Source organism: Canis lupus, chromosome 15 (genome assembly GCF_003254725.2).
Source record: "Canis lupus dingo isolate Sandy chromosome 15, ASM325472v2, whole genome shotgun sequence".
Taxonomy (NCBI): Eukaryota; Metazoa; Chordata; class Mammalia; order Carnivora; family Canidae; genus Canis; species Canis lupus.
Genome location: NC_064257.1, coordinates 4969731 through 4989378, shown reverse-complemented (window position 1 = coordinate 4989378; position 19648 = coordinate 4969731). Strand labels below are relative to the sequence as shown.

General features: G+C 50.5%; 2 protein-coding genes across 3 annotated transcripts; one reads left to right on the top strand and one right to left on the bottom strand.

Moving 5' to 3' along the window:
* Positions 1–386: 386 nt before the first annotated feature.
* Positions 387–11070, bottom strand: SNIP1 (Smad nuclear interacting protein 1). The gene is given in 5 exon segments (XM_025419877.3): positions 387–1868; positions 2761–3359; positions 9200–9302; positions 10544–10643; positions 10646–11070. Coding segments are annotated over 5 exon segments (1191 nt in total). The 5' UTR covers positions 10770–11070; the 3' UTR covers positions 387–1603.
* Positions 11071–12055: 985 nt separating this feature from the next.
* DNALI1 (dynein axonemal light intermediate chain 1) lies at positions 12056–18199 on the top strand. Of its 2 annotated transcripts, none has more exons than XM_025419876.3 (6): positions 12056–12214; positions 12634–12779; positions 14558–14727; positions 15623–15801; positions 16116–16280; positions 18081–18199. In XM_025419876.3, the coding sequence occupies exons 1-6, from the start codon at positions 12134–12136 to the stop codon at positions 18114–18116; spliced, it is 777 nt and encodes a 258-aa protein (XP_025275661.2). In that variant the 5' UTR covers positions 12056–12133; the 3' UTR covers positions 18117–18199. The 2 variants fall into 2 exon arrangements, with proteins under 2 accessions (XP_025275661.2, XP_035555098.1); XM_035699205.2 differs by having other exon boundaries at positions 12069–12181.
* The last annotated feature ends 1449 nt before the right edge of the window (positions 18200–19648 follow it).

Genomic DNA, 19648 nt, shown 5'->3' with positions numbered 1-19648 from the left:
ATGGGGGCAGCAGCACCAAGTTGCATCACAACATTCCTTCCCCCCCATCAGAGAGCAACCCTGCAGGGACCAGGGATCAAGTGGTGCAAGACCTGCTATTAGAACCAGCCCCAAAGGACTATTCTGGAAAGGAAAACCTCTTCACTGCCAATTGTGAAAACGCTTCTGCTTCAACAGGACCAGCACTCACCGACGTGTGAGGGTCTGGCTTCTAGAGCTGCCACTGGCCCTACTTCCCCATTTCCTGGTTTCGCCCCAGCACACCCTCTCTGCAATGACCTATTTTTACCTCAAAAATACTGATACAAAGATTCCTGTAGCTGCAAATGAACCTATAGACACATGGTCCTCTCTGCCAGGAAAAGGATAACCCTTTGAAATGGGGCTATATTTACAAATTTTATTATTTTTTATCCCAAAAATACATATAAATGAAAACCTGCTCTTCAAATGCAGGGAGGCCTTTGCCTATAATGTAGTATTACATTTACATCACAAAACATTCTCGTATGAAAATCAGTATATGCAGTTCTTTCACTCACACTTTTATGTATACACACACACACATACACACAGTATATGTAAGTAGTTACGACTTTGCTACTTACACATATTCCTCTGATGGGAAATTAGGAAATAGGGCAACTCCCTTGCTTTCCAGCCTTGGGAAGGTAAATACAACCTCTCTGAACATTTCTTAAAAAGATGAAATGTGTAAACTACACAACCTCCTTTACACATATACAATGCAGTTAGAATAAAACAAGGACCCTGCTACATAGATGCCACTGTTTTGAAAAGAGGAAAGAGATAATGTTTGAATAAAAATGCAAAGTTGAACAGATAAGATGATCAAAATTGTTATGCACATGCTCTATGGAAAAATCAGAATTGTCTCACAAGGAAACAGATCCATGACCCATTTCGGCCTCTTGTGACGTTAAATCAGCACCCACTGGCAGTAGCCAGGATCTTCCTTCCTGTACAGTCGTATGCTTAAGCAGTTTCCATAAAGCATTTGTTTAAGTCCAACAGTCAATAATGAGGTCATGTGGTAAATTCCCACCCCCCCAAAAATGAAGTGCAAAATCAACTTCTGTGACTCAAGAGCTCAACCAGGTCAAAGCTTTGGTATATACTGGAGGCTGTTTTGGTGACAACCAAAGCTTAGTATAGGATTCTCTGTTCAGGGGTTTGCCCCACAAACAAAAACAAACCCAGTCCACAGAGCTTAACAACTATATAAATAAAGTAACTGTACAAAGAGAACAAGCCACAATGCCCCTTGAACCAAGGGTTTGTAGTTTCCTAGGCGGCAGTTCTGAAAGCACCAACTAAAGCCACAATGCTTCTACTGAAACATGATGTGTTGGTGACACTGTTCTGAAAACAAATGCCCACAGGCAAGGGGCTGATGTGCCACAGAAAAAAGTTCAACCAAATAGAAGTCAGTTTTCTTATACTATAACATAAGATGGTCAGCAACAGAGGAAAGACTTAAGGCAATAAGAGGCAATACAGAGAGCACCATGGTGCTCTGAGTCAATCCCAAAACCTTTAAAGAAAGAAAGGGTCTCAAGAGTTTGGGCTGTTTCTTAGTTTGCTAGCTGTCAGATACTTCCTCCTCCTCCTCGTCATCCTCATCTTCTTTCCTGTCTACTTCAGAGGTGTCAGAGGACTCGTGAAGCAGGACATACTCTCTGCTGCTGAACCCAAATTTAAGTACATCTTTTTCCTTTAGTTCATAGTATCTCTGTGGCTCAATACGCTTGTTGTTCAAGAACGTTCCATTGCCTGAGCCAAGGTCAATGATGTAGGGCCTCACCCTTCGGCCAACTGTCCCATCAGCACGGGTATATTCCACAAGCCTAGCAGAGATAAAAGAGAGAAACTTGTGAGCAAAATCCCATTTCAGACCATCCAACATTTCGCTAACACAACCAAGATGATATAAATTATCTGGCTTGATACAGTTCAAGTCCAAACTCTAGGAAACCAAGGGGCAAGTACGGCCCTGGATTTGGAAATTGGGAGTAAGTAAGTAAATATACTTAGTAGAACTGCTTGCTAGGGGGTAGGGGAAAGTCATGGAAGACCAAAAGTTTAAAAATCAGAATCCAAGATCTCTTGCCACGATTAAGAAAATACATATTTGTGTTGTTTACAACCAAGATAATGCTTCTTTCACCAGTATTTCAACATATTTTAGCTCCTGTCCCAATGAGAATAAAGCAGTGGATTTTGACTTCAGAGTCAAGGGAGCTAATTTTGAACCAGATCATTTACTAGGCTCTGCTGAGCTTCAGTCTTCTTACTTGTCGAATGGGGATATTAACAAGTGACCTGTCCTCCTCATAGGAGTGTTGTGAGGATCAAACAGTAACAGATGTCCTACACAAACTGTCAAATACAGATTAACAAGCACACATGCCAGACACTCTCAGGTACACTTCCATTTAACCCTAAAAACAGCCCTATGAGATAGGGAGAAACTGAGGCCCAGAAAATGGCTTGCCCAGGCCAAACACCTGGAAGGTGGCAGTGGCAATGGCAGGATTCAAAATCTGGATTTCTGACACCAAATGCGACGCTTTCAGAGAAATGGAAGTGATTATTCAAAGGGCAGTTAGATCGGTACTCTTAAGACCAAGATTAGATCTGAATATGGGATTCTTCTGCAAATACATGTACACAAATGTCAGTAATCCTGAAACTCTCAGCTCTGCCCACGCTTCTGATTTTTCCCGCAAACAGACTCACCGATACTGAAAGACTGCGTGCTGCTTGGAGCAGGAGGGATGATCAATTGGGATGTCCGCTATGCGGCGGTGCCGGCCCAGGAGGTAGGCGCTCTGCCGGTGGATGTACATGACAGGAAGCACCTCGTCATTTTTAAAGGGGTAGAGGCGCCATCGTTTTTTGGGGATACGTGCCTCTGGGGGCTCACTATATTTAATGACGACACCCCGGAAGGTGTTAGTGTCCTCAAGAAGTGCCCCAGAAAGTTCAAAGCTTGGCTTTTCTTTAGCGGGTGCCTCTTTGTCCTTACTGTTGCCACCAGGCCGAGGAACCAACTCCTGAGACTCCTTACCACCAGCATTAACTTCATTCTTCTGGCGATTCTCTCGTCGTCGGGCATCGTAAAACTCCCGCTCTGCATCCTGAGCCTGTAGATTCTGAATGTCTCGGTCCCGTCCCTGAGCCTGCCCGCTCCCAGGCCTCTCGTTAGAGCTTCTCCTCTGGTGGGAATGGCCCCTGTGTCTGTCGCGGTCACTGTTCCTAGCCCGCCTGTGCTCCTGGCCCGATGGTTCCCGGTGCGGCCGTTCTTCACGTCCTCTCCGGGGATGATCCTCGCGTTCCTGAAATCCAAACAGATCCAGTATATATAAGGCAGTCCACACTCTGAACAACTGCGTTCAAAAACCCATTTGGGACTTGGACTTTGGCATTTAGAGCAAAATATCCGACAGAAATAAGGTTAGCAGTGATAGTTATATTCCCTTGCAAGGCTACATAGACTATTTCCATGCTGTCACCCGACTACAGCTCTAATGCTGCAAGCCCAGGTTCAGAGCCCTAGAAACAAGAGGAGCTGGGGCACACTTATAGGGAAGCATATACAGAAAATATAACAGAGTTAAGTAGTCATGTACAAGATAAACATGTAAAGAAAAAAAGCTAGTTTTCTCTTAAATCAAAATGAAAATGTAATGATATTAAAAGATCTCATTGCAACAATTAACAGAAATTGTTCAATAACTAGTATTACACTTAAGAAATATCCAAGACATGTAATAAGAAACCTATAAAAATTTGCCGATAGATCTGAAAAAAATAATAAACATACTATGGTTTCTTGAAAAAGACTCAGTATTGAAAATCAGCCTGGTAGAAAATGCAACATAATAACATCTATTAATAGTAAAAAAATAAATCAATAAGAAAGACAATTCAACAGGAAAAAAAATTGGCAAGGATAGTAACAATTTTCCTAAGAAATAAATATCTAAAGAACACACGAACATAATAAGCTTATCCTTACTGATAACCAAAGCATCAGAGTTCAAGAGGGAGCCCTACACACGATGAGCAAGGCTACCCCACCTGGAAAGGGTAAAGAGGAAATCCTGAGCATTGAGATCTCACTGCCTCCCCTGCTCCCAAGGCCTTATCCCTGCTACACACAGGTGTCAAGTGCAGGACTGCTTGCTCAGAGCAGAACTCAAGTTTTCTAGACTTCCTAGCCTCCAAAGACAAGCATCAGATGCTCATTCCTCCGACCTTAAGATACTCCCAAGTTTGCCACCACCACTGACCAGGACTAATCTCATGATTCCCTTTATCCCTGATTAAATGAGTCACTACAAGAAGCCACAGACTCTGGGTCATCACCCTCAACTCCCTTGTATTCTAATCCCCATAAGGCTCTGTACATCCACTATTCCAACAACCAACTGATTCTCAGTCTTCATTTTAAAGATGTAGCACCTGGCTGGTTCAGTAGGTTAAGCGTCCCACTCTATTTCTGTTCCGGTAATGATCTCAGGGTTGTGAGACTGAGCCCCCTCCGTGGGGAGGTCTGCAGGAGACTCTCTTTCTCTGCCCGCCTCCGCCCTGCTTCGCACACTTTTGTGTGCTCTCTCTCACAAAACAGTAAGTAAAAATAAATTTAAAAAATGTGTAGACCAGGCAAAATCAGTGAAAACTATGGAAAAGAATATGACAAACTGGGGTGCCTGGATGGCTCCGTGGCTGAGCATCTGTGTTCAGCTCAAGTCATGGTCCCGGGTCAAGTCCCAATTGGGCTCCCCACAGGGAGCCTGCTTCTCCCTCTGGCTATGTCTCTGCCTCGCTTGCTGTCTCTCATGAATAAATAAATTAAGTATTTTTTTAAAAGACAGATATATGGGATCCCTGGGTGGCACAGCGGTTTGGCGCCTGCCTTTGGCCCAGGGCACGATCCTGGAGACTTGGGATCAAATCCCACATCGGGCTCCCGGTGCATGGAGCCTGCTTCTCCCTCTGCCTATGTCTCTGCCCCGCCCCCTCTCTATCATAAAAAAAAAAAAAAAAAAAAAAAAAGACAGATATATAACCGGATAACACAAAATAACTAAGATTTCAATTATCAGTAAGATAACATATATAATATGGTTCTTTTTTTTAATTAAAAATTTTGCATGGAAAACAGAGATGCGTAACTAAAACATAAAGGAAAAAAAGCGAACATAAGCATAATAGAGCCTTGAAGTATACATATCAAACTACTGAAATGGTTGCTGATGGGGAGTCAGGTGATTTGGGGGGAGGGGGCTGTGATTTTGGGGTATAACAGAAGTAACCATGCACTACATACACCACACTCTCACTTTTCACTTTATGTACTTCTTTGTTATTACAATGAGCATGCAATCAATAAACTTATTTTTTAAATAATAATAATAGTAAACATTTTTTAAATGGTGGCACAGGTGTGGAGAGAGAATGTCTGCAAGCACAAGTCATGCTCCGGTCAGAGGATGTGTGCATTCCTCCTTAGGATTAGCCCATGTGAAAGTCACTTACTGTCAACTGTCTGTCAAGCCCTTTTGCTTGAAAGCCATTTCCAAGTTTTCAGCTGATTAACACACAGAAATTAGCTTTTAAAGAGATAATTTGAGGTCAGGAGGAAAGTAGCATAGATACGCAAATGAAGAGACATCAAGGCTGTAATAAATAAGACAAATTGTCTTCTAAAAGCCCTAGAATTTATTATAAAATTTTCATTTAGAAACCACAGATATAGAGCTGCCAGTTGTACACCAAAAACAAAACAAAAAACAAAACAAAAACCCAAAAACTAAAGCCACCACTAGTGGTGGACAGGCCCCATTTGGGTGGTGTGGTTCTGGGGGCTGCATTCTGAGATAGCTGAAGCAGCACCTGATCAACTCACACTGCACACCACCAAGGCTGTCTGGCTTTCTATCTTTGAGATATTATAAAGCTGGCCCACAGTCTCTCAAAGTAAAAGGAAAATCTGTTTTCTTAATGTCTCTTTGCACACTGTAACATAGAGTTTCTTTTAAAAGACTGAACCCTTGTCTCTCAAGATTGAGGGCAAAAAAAAAAAAAAAAAAAAAAAAATGATTGAGGGCAAAGCAAGGGTTGTCTGCTCTCACTACTCTCATTCAACACAGTGCGGGAGTCCTAGCCAGTACAATAAGGCAAGACAAGGAAATAAAATGCAGACTGTAAAGGAAGAAGTAAAACTATCCCTATGTGAAGATATGATTGTCTATGTAAAATATCTCAAGAAATCTATAAAAAACTCGCCTGGAATAAATAAGCTGAGTTCAGTGAGGTCATAGGATATAAGAAAAACATAGAAATATCAATTATTATTTCTACAGATTAGCAATGAACATGTGGATTGAAATTTAAAGTATCACCTATAGGGCACCTGGGTGGCTCAGTGTCAGGTTAAGCATCTGCCTTCAGCTCAGCTCATGATCCTGGGGTCCTGGTTTCGAGTCCCATGTCCCACATCAGGCTCCCTGCTCAGGAGGGAGTCTGTTTGTCCAGCTCCCTCTGCCCCCTCCCCTCTGCTCATACACACTCTCTAACAAAATCTTTAAAAAGTAAGATATCAGTTATAATCAGCTCCCCCCCCCAAAAAAAACTTTGTGTAAATATAACAAAATATATAGAGAACTTAAATCCTAAAAACTACAAACACTGAAGAAAGAAATCCAAAATCTAAATAAATGACTTGAACAGTGTTCATGGAGTGGAAGATTCGATATAATAAGCCAATTTTCCCCAAAACATAACTTCCTGCAATTTCTATCCAAATCCTAGCAAGATATTTTTTGCAGATTGAGACAAGATTGTTCTAAAATTTACACGGAAAGACAAAGGAACTAGTATAGCTAAACAATTTTTAAGAAGAAGAAAACAAGAATCCATCTACCCAATTTCAAGACTTACTATGCAGCAACAGTAATCAAGACTGTGCTACTGGCGGAATGACAGAGATCAATGGAACAAAATAGAGAGGAAGCAATAAACCCACACACATATTTCCGACTGATTTTTGGTGAAGAAGCAAAAGCAATTCAAGGAAGGAAAGACAGCTTTTTCAAAAAATGGTGCCACAGCAAGTGAACATTCATAGGCAAAAAAATGAACCTCAACCCAAGGCTCACACCTTATATAAAAACAAACTCAAAATAAGTCACGGACTTAAATGTAAAACTTTGAGGAAAAAAACCTATCTTTAGGAATCTAGGGCTACGCAAAAAGTTCTTAGACATGACACTGAAAGCACAATCCATAAAAGGGCTGATAAGCTGGATTTCATGACAATTTAACATTTTTACTCTATAAAAGTGCTGCTGCTGAGTGAAGGAAAAGACAAGCTACAGACCAGAGAGAAATATTTGCAAACCACATATCCAAAAAGGCCTAGTATCTAGAATATACATAAAACTCTATAAACACAACAGTTAAGAAAACAAAAAAAGCCAAGTACAAAATAGGCAAAAGACTATGAAGAAACATTTCACCTGAGAAGACAGAGAGGGCAGGCAAGTAAGATGAAAAGATGCTCAGGAGGATAACGCAAATTAAAATCACAATGAGAGACGTGCCTGGCTGCCTCAGCTGGTAGAGCATGGGACTCTAGATCTCAGGGTCCTGACTTCAAGCCCCATGTTGGACATGGAGCCTGCTTAAAATTAAAAATAAATACGTAAATAAAATCACAATGAGATATCACTACACATCTACTGGAATAGCTAAAACAAAAAATAATGTCAACACCAAATGCCGGTGAGGATGCAGAGAAAGTGGTTCACCCACAACACAGGTAGGGATGGAAAACGGTACAGCCACTGTCATGGACTGAATCACGCCCCTTCCCCCCATTCATATGTCGAGGTTCCAACTCCCATCCTCAGAATGTAACCATTTGGGGGGGGGGTGCGTTTGGTTTTTAAAGTAGGTGCCATGCCCAATATGGGGCTTGAACTCACAACCCTGATTAAGGATTAAGAGCCAACTGCTCTACCAACGGAGACAGCCAGGCATCCGTTTTTGGTTTCTTTTTTTTTTTCTTTTTTTGAGATAAGGTCTTTAAAGACATGATTAAGTTGACAGCAAAGCCCTAATCCAATATGACTGGTGTCCTTATCTGAAGAGGAAGAGACACCAGGGATGCAAGCCCACAGAGGAGAGGCCATGTGAGGACCCAGCCAAGAAGGTAGCCATTCGAAAACCAAGGAAAGAGGCGTCAGGAGAAACAAAACCTCCTAACACCTTGACCTTGGACTTTAGCCTCCAGAATTGTGAGAAAATTAATTTTTGTTGTTTAAGGTATCCAGTCTGTGGTATTTGGTTATGGAAGCCCTAGAAAACCAACACAGCCCTCCTGGAACACAGTCTGGCATGCAATCACCATGCCATTTAACAATGGCACACCTGGGCACTTATCCCAGAAAACTGAAGACGTGTTCACACAAAAACCTGTATACAAATGTTACACAGCAACCTTATATACACAATAACCAAAAACTGGTAACAACTCACTTGTCCTTTAATGGGTAAAGGGTTAAAACCACACCACTGAGTATCACTCAGCAATAAAAAAGGAATCAAATACTGACAAAGACAAGCTGAATGAATCTCCAAAGAAATGTGCTGAGTGAAAAAAGCCAATCCCTAAAGGTTAGACGGATGATTCCATTTACATGATTCCATTTACATAATGTTCTTGAAGTGACAACCGTTATAGAGACAGAGAGCAGATTAGAAGTTGCCAGGACTTGAGGGGTTAAGGATGAGAGACAGGCGGGTGAGACTATCCAAGGACAACCCAATGGGTCCTTGTGGGGATGGAAATGTTCGCATCTTAACTGTCACGATGTCAATACCCTCCCGGTGATACTGCACTGGAATTCTGTAAGATGCTACCAGTGGGAAAAACACAGTGAAGAACGTACCTCTGTATTTTTTATTTTTTAAAACAGCTGAGTGTGTAAATCAACAATTCTCAAAATTTTTTTAAAAAGGTGTCACAAAACAAGTAGAAAAACAACAACAACCCAGTTTCTAGAAACACCCGCTACGGATAAAGGTAAACACCTAGGATCATGTATTTGTCAGGACGGTAAGAGATTCTAGATTTGGACCTGGTATCAAAACATCTCGGTCCGCTTACCTGCTTCACTTTGACTGTCGAGTGGTGAGGGCTTCGGCTTCTCTTACTCCGAGGAGACTTGCTTCTTCTCCCTGAGGACTTGTTTTTCCTCTTGGCTGGGGACCTTTTCGGAGCAGGGTACACACAGGATTTTATCTCAATTTCCCTTCCCCCATATACACTCACAGTCAAGTGTCAGGCTTACTTACTAACAATACAAACAGCACATCCAGTGAAGGGCTCTGCTTTTCACACCAAGGAAGGCGGGGAGCTCCGCTCTCCAGCCCGGGACACCCTCCTTGAGCTTCAGACCCCCCCCCCCCCACACACACACACACAGAGCTGCCTCTGGAGCATTCTGAGAGCCTGACTCTTGCTTCCCAACCCCTCAAAGCCCTTTCCTCCCTCAGCCTCTGCCATCTCAGTAACGGGTATCACCATCCACCCTGCTTCTCAAGCCCAAAAAACCCAGAGAACCCCCCGTGACTCCCCTTTCCTTTCCCCAGCAATAGCTCCCGACACTCTCCGGCAACAACCACGTCAATCCGACAGCGAGTCAGTCCTCCGGCTCTAGATCGCCTCTCTCCCCTCCGTTGATCCCTAAACGACCCCTCTCCACCCCCACCCCGCACTCCCACTTCTAGAACAATCACATTAACCGGGCTTCAGCTTCTTTGCGCACATGGGTTTCCCCAGCCTGGACAATCCTTATCGTTCGGGTCTCAACGCAAACCGCACGTTTTCAGAGGGGCCTTCCTTCTCTCGCTTCCTTCCAAGGCTCGCTCTCACACCTCCGGTTGGAGCCGCTTCTTAATACTTGTTACATACGGAAACTATTTTATCGGCCTTGTTACTCTGTCTCGAGGCGGGAGCACACCCATTCCATTTCGCCGGGGCAAAGGCCGCACGAGGCCCCAGGAGCGACGGCTGTCTTTCTTCCTTTAGCAACGCGCTCACAACTTAAGTCGAAGGAATACACGGAGCAGTCCAGCAAGAGATGGTTTTTCTTCCAACTGCCTACCAGGTGGATCGCCTGGGCTGCCAAGGCGGAGGGCTTCTGGGGCAGACGTCTGGAAGGCCTAGTAGGCCGGCAGCCCATGTGCGGGCAGATGCGGAGGAGCCTTTATTTCGGGTCCATATGCGCGGTGTCCGGGCAGATGCGGGGCGCAGGGATGAGGGGGGCGGGATCCTGCGCATCAGGCAGGGGCCGCCGTAAACGCTCTCCCGCACAGCGCCACCGGCTCACCCCCCCCCCACCCCCTTTGACATGAAACCCGAGCAGCCGCGCTCGGCTCCCAAAACGGGGCCCTGACGCCAGCCCCGCCCCTCCTCCAAGTCCCCATCCCGGGCGCCTCCCCCACTTACCGGCTGCCTCCTCGGGCTCGGCTCCCGCGGTGCCCAGGGCGGCCCGGGTCGCCGGCCGGCGGGGACGCGCTCCCGCCCGAGGACTCGGGGCGGCGGTGGGGGGCGGCGCGGCTTCCGGGCTCAGGCGCTCCTGCTTCACCTTCACCACCATCGCCGCCGCCACCACGTCCCCGTCGCGGTGCCTCCGCCGGGTGCCCCGCTCCCGCTCGCTCTTTACCTCCTTCATGCTGAGATACGAGCAGAGAGCGAAGCGGGGGAGGGAAACAAAACAAAACAAACAAAAAAAAAAAAAGAGAGAGAGAGAGATCCGTTGCGCTCCTCTCGCTAAAGGAAACGACGGGCTTGACCCCCCGCACTTCCGCTTCCGGGTGCGCGCTCTCCCAGAAACCCTTGCGGCGGCGAGCGAAGCACGTGACCACGACCCTGCAAGCGGGAGGGGCTGTCGGGAGCCGCTCGGGTGGCGGGAGTTTTAAACGTCAAAGAGACGCTTCTGGGCAGCCCGGGTGGCTCAGCGGTTGTTTAGCGCCGCCTGCAGCCCGGGGCTGGATCCTGGAGATTCGGGATCGAGTCCCACGTCGGGCTCCCTGCGTGGAGCCTGCTTCTCCCTCTGCCTGTGTCTCTCATAAATAAACAAAATATTTAAAAAAAAAGAGGAAACAGAGAAGGAAATGCAATCACTGACAGCCCCCCGGGGGGGTGGGGGCAAGTCATTACTATCTTCCCTGCTAGTCCTGAGCTTCGTGTTATGTTGTCACTTCTCCATTTAATTTAAAAAATGAATTCTTAATTTATTTACTTTTTTACTTTTTTTTATTTATTTTTTTTTACTTTTTATTTTCAAGTCCTTTCTAGAGCCAGCGGTGGGGCTGGAACTCCCCACCCCCATATCGACGTCTCACCCTCTACTGACTGAACCAGCCAGGTGCCCCTCGCCCCAACACAAATACTTTTTAAAACTGGGGAGCAAAAAAATTATTTTTAATTTTTAAAAAGAAAACCAGGGAGCTCCGGGAATCCCCGGGTGGCTCAGCGGTTAGCGCCTGCCTTTGACCCAGGGCGTGACCCTGGAGACCCCGGATCAAGTCCCACGTCGGGCTCCCTGCGTGGAGCCTGCTTCTCCCTCTGCCTGTGTCCCTGCCTCTCTCTCTCTCTCTCATGAATAAATAAAATTAAAAAAAAAAAAGAAACCGGGGAGCTGCAGGTGCCTCCCTCTGGGAATCTGCAGATTCCCAAGCCTCCACCGAGGAGTCACAGGGCTCCCATTCTGCAGGTGACAAAGTTGGCGGCCAGCGAAGGTGACCGTGCGCCTCGTTGCAATGGCCTGCGAGCCGCAGCGTGGGGACTCCGTTCCCGTTTGGCGTGGTTTTCCAGGAGCATCAAGGCGACCCGCGGGGCAGGAACCGCGATCAACCGAGCGGGAGGAGAATTCCTGGCGAGGCTGAGCGGGAACTCTGCGCTGCTGGCCCCGCCCCATCCGAAGCCCCGCCCAGGCCACGAGGCGCGGCGGGGGGGCCGGGGGGTTTCCATGGTGACGGCAAACAAGGAGCACGCTGGAGGGGCGGCCGCCGGACTCGAACCCGCGTCGCCGCCATGATCCCCCCTGCGGACTCTCTGCTCAAGTACGACACCCCGGTGCTGGTGAGCCGGAACACGGAGAAGCGGAGCCCCAAGGTCAGGGCGGGCCTGGGGGGCGGGGGAGCCCGGAGGCTCCGAGGGGCGGGGGGCACCCGGGGGGCACCCGGAGGGCTGGTGTAGGGTGAGGAAGCAAGCCCCGGGGTGCATGGGGCTCGCTGTCCTGCACACTGGTCCGGTCGCGCTCGCTCCATCCCCAGGCCGCTGAGCACCTGCGCCTGCAGCAGCGGTTCCAGGAGATACAGACCTTGGGCCGGGGGTGGGACCGCAGGCTCTCTCCACCTTCAGCTGAGACCTAACTTATGCTGAGAAGAGAGAAGGGGCAAGTGAGCTGCGAAGAGGGGAGCGCTCTTTAGAAGACCTGGAGCAAGCCGGGGGGTGGGGGTGGGGGTGGGGGTTGGGTGTGTGCAGGTCACCGTCTGCGTCACCTCCTGCCCAAACTTGTCCCTCCTCCTCAGGCACGGCCACTGAAGGTCAGCCCCCAGCAGCCCGGACCCTCCGGTCCAGTCCCACAGCCACCAAAGACCAAGCTCCCCTCCACTTCTGGGGTCCCCGATCCTACAAAGCAGGCAGAAGAAATCTTGAATTCCATCCTACCCCCAAGGTAAAGATGTAGGAGCGGTGGCTGGGAGAAGGCTGGGGCTTTGCATCCCCGGAACTTGGGAATGTAGGAAGAGGCACCCTGTATCCCCATTTCCTCCCAGCATCCCCGAATTCCTAGAGCTTCCAGACAGCTGGATCCTGGGAGGGGAGGGCGGAGACCACCTCTCTATCTCCTAGTTTTCTGCAGGCTCCAACCCAGGCTCATGGCTTTTTTTTTTTTTTTTAAGATTTTATTTATTGATTGATGAAAGACAGAGAGAGAGAGGCAGAGGCAGAGACACAGGCAGAGGGAAAAGCAGGCTCCATGCAGGGAGCCCTACGCAGGACTCGATCCCGGGTCTCCAGGATCACGCCCTGGGCTGCAGGCGTCACTAAACCGCTGAGCCACCTGGGCTGCCCAGGCTCATGGCTTTAAATACCATCTATGTGCTGATGGCTCCCAAATGGGTGTTTCCAGCCCCATCCTTTCCTCTAAACTCCAGACCCATACATTTTACTGCTCCCTCATTATCTTCATGAAGCTATCTCCTGGGCATCCCAGACACATCCAAGCTAAGTCACGATGTCCCCCTCTCCCAACCTGCTCATCGCCAGGCTTCTCCTTTCTGCCACTGGCTCAGGCCACCCTTCATTCCTCTTGCTCTCTCATGTCACATGTCCTCTCCTTCGTCAAATTACTGTGGCTCTACCTTCAAACATGTATCCTAGACCCAACCGCTTTCCACCCCCTCTGCTTCCACCATCTTTTTCCTCTTCACTGTCACCTCCAGTGAGGTGGCCTCCGATCTGAAAACCTTGCTTCCATCCTTCCATCCTTTGCCCCCACAGTCCAGTCTCCAAACAGCCCTGAAATCCTAAGCCAGATCATGCCAGTCTTCTGCAAGGAGCTCTCTAATGGCTTCCATGTCACTCTGATTAAAGTCCAAAGTCGTTACAGTGACCCAGAAGACCCGGCATGAGCTGGCCCCTCAGATAGCCATGATCTCGTGTTCCCTTCTTCTTCTTGTTTGGTGCGCTGGTGCCATAGGGGCCTCTGCTCACTGTTTCTGGAACACTCCCATCACCCTTCCACCTCAGGGCCTTGACAGTTGCGGTTCTTACTGCCAAGGATGCCCTGCCCCCGATGTCCACCTCATTCCCTTCATCTCTTTATTCAGATCTTGCTCAAACGTGACTTCCTCAAGGGGGCCTTCCTCGAGAATCCTTATAAGAGAGCGAGCGCCTTCTCCCTTCTTCACCATCCCCTTACCCTGCTCTCTGGCTCTCTGGCTGGCGTGCTTTGTCGACCCTTCCTGGTGACTGGGGAATCTGGCCTTGCTTCTGACACAAGGCTTACTGGTGGTGGGGAGGGGACCACACAGATGCACGCCGTCAGGAAGCTCCCCGCTGCACATATCTGCCCCTTTCGGGCTGCCACGAGGCTTGTGGAGCCCTGTGTCTCCCACTGCTCAAGTCAGCGGGGAGTTCTCACTGGGCCTTCTGCTCCAATCAAGCAACAACGCCCATGAATCTGTCCTCAACCCATTAGGAGGGTAAGATCTAGAAAATGGGCGATGATTCCTCAGAGAGCCAGAGGAGGTTGGAGATGGCCCAGCTCCGAGGCAGAGGCCCTGTGGAGCCATACACTCCCCAGGGAAGAGAGAGGGATGGAGGATTCCGGTGCACCAGGCACCTTGTTCCTGCTCAGGCCGAGAGCTCAAAGGGCCCTCACGTCCTGCTCACATCCTGAGGACCCTCCAGTTGATGGCCTTGCTCAGCCTGGCTGTGTCTGTGCCGCAGGGAGTGGGTGGAGGACACCCAGCTATGGATCCAGCAGGTGTCCAGCACCCCCAGCACCAGGATGGATGTGGTGCACCTGCAGGAGCAGCTGGACCTGAAGCTGCAGCAGCGGCAGGCCAGGGAGACCGGCATCTGCCCCGTACGCAGGGAGCTCTACTCACAGTGTTTCGGTGAGCGGTGCGGCTCGGGCTGGGGCTGGGGGAGGCGGGGTGGGGGGTACAGTGTCCTCAGCTACCTCCCGCCCTTCGCCTCGGGCCCAAACCCAGCTGAGTATCCCCGAGCTGGAGCCCACCCCATCCTGGAGTCATCTGGTCTCCCCCTCCCTGCCACCGAGTCCCCCAGGAACTGCTAAATCCATCCACTTCCCCCCATCCCCCAGTCATCCTGACCACCTGGTTCCTAACCTCTTAGCATATGTTTGAAATGGGAACTTCCGTCCTAAACCTTTAAAAAAAAAAATTGTTTTTTTTTTTTTTAACAATAAGCATGTTAGTTTTTTAATCAGAAAGACTAACATTCTGTATTTATGTCCATCGGTCAACATTCAGTCCTTTGACCCAGAAAAATACTTCAGGATCATTTGCTACTAATGGACAGTCACAAAAGATTTAAGCGATACTGACAAATGGCTGTCCCCCAGCACGTACTCACTGGCCCACGTGGACTCTAATGTTCAGATTGCTCCCCTCAGTCTGAGGATGATTATGGTTGGCGCTCCAGGTCAGCATTTAGGGAAGAGATGGGAGGGCAGGCTCTATTTCCTACTGTCTGCAGCCCCAAGCCCGTCCACCCCAAGGGGCACAGAGACTTGCCACCTGCTTCTAAGCAGCCGTCATCCTCAGACTGACAAGCCAGATGTCTGTGACCAGCCCCCTAGGGTTTTTACCTGGGGGTGGGTAAGAGGGCCCCCCCAGCTGCCCAATTCAGAGCCATGGCTGTATGGCCGGGCTCCTGGGGCCCCTCTCTCCCAGTGGGGAGGACACAGCAGAAAGGGTGATTAGCCGTGGACGTGGTGCAGGCCCCTCCCGCCTGCCCCCCTGAACCCACTGTGTGTTGCTTTGGAAGATGAGCTGATCCGGGAGGTCACCATCAACTGTGCCGAGAGGGGACTGCTGTTGCTGCGAGTCCGGGACGAGATCCGCATGACCATTGCTGCCTACCAGACCTTGTATGAGAGCAGCGTGGCATTTGGCATGAGGAAGGCGCTGCAGGCCGAGCAGGGGAAGTCAGACATGGAGAGGAAAGTGAGTGGGCTTGACCATGAGGCCGCGGCCCTCCGCGAACCCTCCCGGCCATCCCAGGGCCACCTGGTTGTCCTTCCAGGCGAGAGGCTGGCCTCCGAGGGTGGGCTGGCCATCCGGTCCCTGGAGACCCCTGGGTTCCGAGCGGCCACTGGCCATCGTGCCATACCAGTCGCCGACCTCCCACTGGGTGGCAGCACAGACCCTGGCAAGGGCTTAGGTTGGACAGCTGTGCCCCAGGTCCCCTCCAGCCAGGCACTCCCACCACCCTGTCAGCTGGGCGACATCCCGGGGGTCACCAGGGTTTCTGTCCTCAGATTGCAGAACTGGAAACAGAAAAGAGAGATCTGGAGAGGCAAGTGAACGAGCAGAAGGCCAAGTGTGAGGCCACCGAGAAGCGGGAGATCGAGAGGAGACAGGTGGAGGAGAAGAAGCACAATGAGGAGATTCAGTTCCTTAAGCGGACGAATCAGCAGCTGAAGGTAGGCGCCCCCAGGTCCCCGTCCAGCCCCCCCAGCCACATGGGCCAGGCGGCGGCTCCGTCTCCTACAGAGGAGTCAGGACGCTTGTCCACACGCGCTGCCCAGGAGTGAAGGACGCTGATGTGTGTGTGTGGGGGGGGGGTGAGGGCCCACCATGCAGATGCTCCATCCGCGGGGCTCTGGAGGGGGCTCCCCACCCCCACAGCACCTCAGCCGTGCTCTCCAGTGGATGGGCTTTTCCCCCTGGAAAGAAGTTGCCCGTCGTCCAGGAGAGGTGGATGTGGCGGCAGGTGGAGCTGGTCTCCCGTGACCGCTGGTGTTTGGGAGCCCAGAGTGGCCTGGGTCTCTTCACGGACTCGGGAGCACCTTCCCACCTGCAGCCCCTCAGAGGCACGGCATTTGGGGCGGGCAGGGAAGGCCCTTTGGGAGGGAAGCAGCATCCTAACTTAGGAGCCTTCCCCAGGTGTGTGGTCAGAGGAACTCACCTGTAGCCGTTTTCCCTCCAAGTCCCTTCGCCAGCGGCTCACCTTCATCCAGCTGAGCTGAAGGGGGGCCAGGCCTCTGAGGCTCCAGGCTCTCTCGGGGGGCCCCAGACGGGCATCATCACCCAGGAACTTGTACAAATCCCAATTATTGGGCCCATCCCGGGTCTGCTGAGTCAACTGCTGGGGTTGGAGCCCAACCACCTGACGGGCGATTCTGGTGCTTGGTGAGGCTTGAGAGCCCTTGTTCTAGATGGAGGACCCACTGATGGTTAGCGGCGGTCTCCCATGGCCCTGGCCAGAGGGGCCCCTGGGTGTCAGCCCCCTCTCCTCCCTAACCTCACAGAAAGCTTACGTTCTTGGGACTGGCCGGCCTCCCGGGGCTGCAGCAAGGAGACACGCACTTGAGATAAAGAAGGGCCGTGTTGAGCGTGAGTGCAGGATGACAGATTTGCTTGTTGCCGAGTTCAACAAAGGGAAGCCAGGAACTTCGCAGCCAGACACGATTGTGTTTACTCAGCAGCTTGTGGGGCGGCGGCGTGCCTTATCTGCCGCTTTCCTTTATCGTTAGCCCGAGTTCCTCCGGTCCTCCTCCAAGACCGGCGGCGCGGGCAAAACAGGATGCCTTGGCATCTTCCTATAACATTTACAGGCAACCCTGTCATCCCCGGGGTGAAGGACTCTTTAGAAGGGAGTTATTTTTATTGGCTCCAAGCTGCACTGCAAATAAAAGCCGTGTTTGCGGTCCCTAGGATAGACCTACTTAAAGATCTGTCCACACACCAGGATAGTAAATTATTTTACCAGCTGCCGGAGGAGCGGAGTAAAGAACTCCCGAGTGTCTTAGGCTTTACATACAAGATGGACAGCTCCCTACTTACTGGTAGCAATTTTCTCTAATTGGGTGTCAAGTTGTCTCGGTGGCTGAAAAATTGCTGTTTCCCAAACCTCTCGTCCCAGCAGAGCTCCCGGGATCCCGAACCAGAGAGCCAAATGTTTAACTTAGCATCTCAGGCCTGAAATCTGAGCCATGAGAAACCACTATTTCAACAACTTTTATTCAATTTCCTTTCCACTGCTTTGTATTATACGTGGGGCCCTTATTGTATGGAAACCAGGACAGCTCTGGTTTCTTCTAATGTAGCGGGACCGTATGCCAAAGCCAGAAACCAGCTCATCTAGGAAATGTGGAGCTGGGAAATGAAGGGAGAAACGCTTGGAGGGGCAGCATGGGATTCTTCCTCCCAGGGACTTTATCACCTCTCAGCTGAAGGCTGCAAGCTTCGGATACTAACGGAGTTTGTTTTTTGTTTTGCAGGCCCAACTGGAAGGCATTATTGCACCAAAGAAGTGATCGTTTCCACATGGGTCTCGGCAAGCACTGCTACCCCATCCTAAGCCCGTTGTAATAAAAAAATAGCTAGCTTCCTGAGTGAACCAGCCCTGCCCTCCCCCGATCACCACCTCCACGTTCGTCAGAAGTCACCCGGTGCCCCAGTGGATGAGCAGCGGCCGGCAGCCAGGCCCCCGGCTGGGCAGCGGAAGGCGGTGGGCGGCCAGCCCCGGGTCCTGCCAACTCAGACAGGGAGGCTTTCCGCTCCCCACTCGCAGGTGAAGCAGCTGCCTTCCCCCCACGGCTCCATACCATCGTACCATCCGTTTCTAGCCAGATGAGCCTCGTCCCTGCCCCGTTTCTGGCCCACCATACGCCCGTACCTGACGTTGGGCTGCTGCGGCCTCAGTGCGTCCCTTGAGGTCTTTCCCCTCCCTCGCCCAGTGCAGTTCCAGGGACTCACGTGAGTTGCGTGTTTATCCGAGGTCGTGTCCCCCCGCTGCCCGCCAAGCACCCTCTCCCCGGGTCTCAGGCCGCCCAGTAGAAGCCACAGCTTCTGAGAAAGTAAATGTTTGCCGGGAAGAAAGACAAGTCCCGAGGTCCCCTGTGAGCTGCCCGATGCTCAGGAGCCCCGTGTGGTTTGCTCATGCTCCCCTGCAGAAGGCCGCAGCCTGGCCCTACACCCCTCTAACCAGGGGTGTCTAACGAGCCACCTCACGTGCAGCTCTCCCTGCTGGAGGGGGCTACGGCCTGTAGACTGCACCGACTATTCCTAAGTTAAACTCCAGGTTCCGAGGCCCCAAAGAGTAAGCTAGCAGGCTGTCCAGGGTGGGCCAGCGCGGTGATATGAGTGACTTCCGTCATGGAGTCCGAATGAAGGAAGGAGCGCCCCTGAAGGCACAGATGTGTCCGTGCGATGCCTCGGGCTGCTCAGTATTCCCCCGAGGAGCTGCCTAGGACCCTCTGTAATGGGGCTCGGAGCTGGCATCGCCGCTGTTCAGGCTCCAAGACTCCCTGGAACAAGTGTGGTCCCACAGGAAGAGCCGTGTTCCAGGTCTCCCCTGCCCCGTGCACGTCTAGCCTCAGATGTGACAGCCGCCTCTGCCCCTGTCCAGGTGTCCCAAGGGATTGCAGGACTCCACTAAGCTAACCTGTTGGGGCTGTCCTCCTCGTGGGAAAGCACTCTGTTCACCGCATGCGCTAGTTCCGGGACTCCCCGACAGGAAGGCGTGCGTCCTAACCGCACCCATCTACTGGCTGTCCCGTCTGTTTTAAAGCCCAGGCCATGTGCACTACGCGCTTGGACTTTCTGGTTTTCACACTTCTGTTTCAATCTGCTAACTGCCAGTATAAAACCACTGCCCCTTCGGCTCCGTAGACCGCATCTCTGTTTGGGCCAGAGCTTTACACGGCCTGGTTACGCTCGGGAACGAAGGGGGCCCATTTAAGGGGCAGGAGTGTCAGTGGACCCCGTCATCACTAAACGCCTTGAGGAGCAGAGAGAGTATTTTCACTAGCACCGGTGAAGGGTTTCAACTGTTAAACCTCAGAAC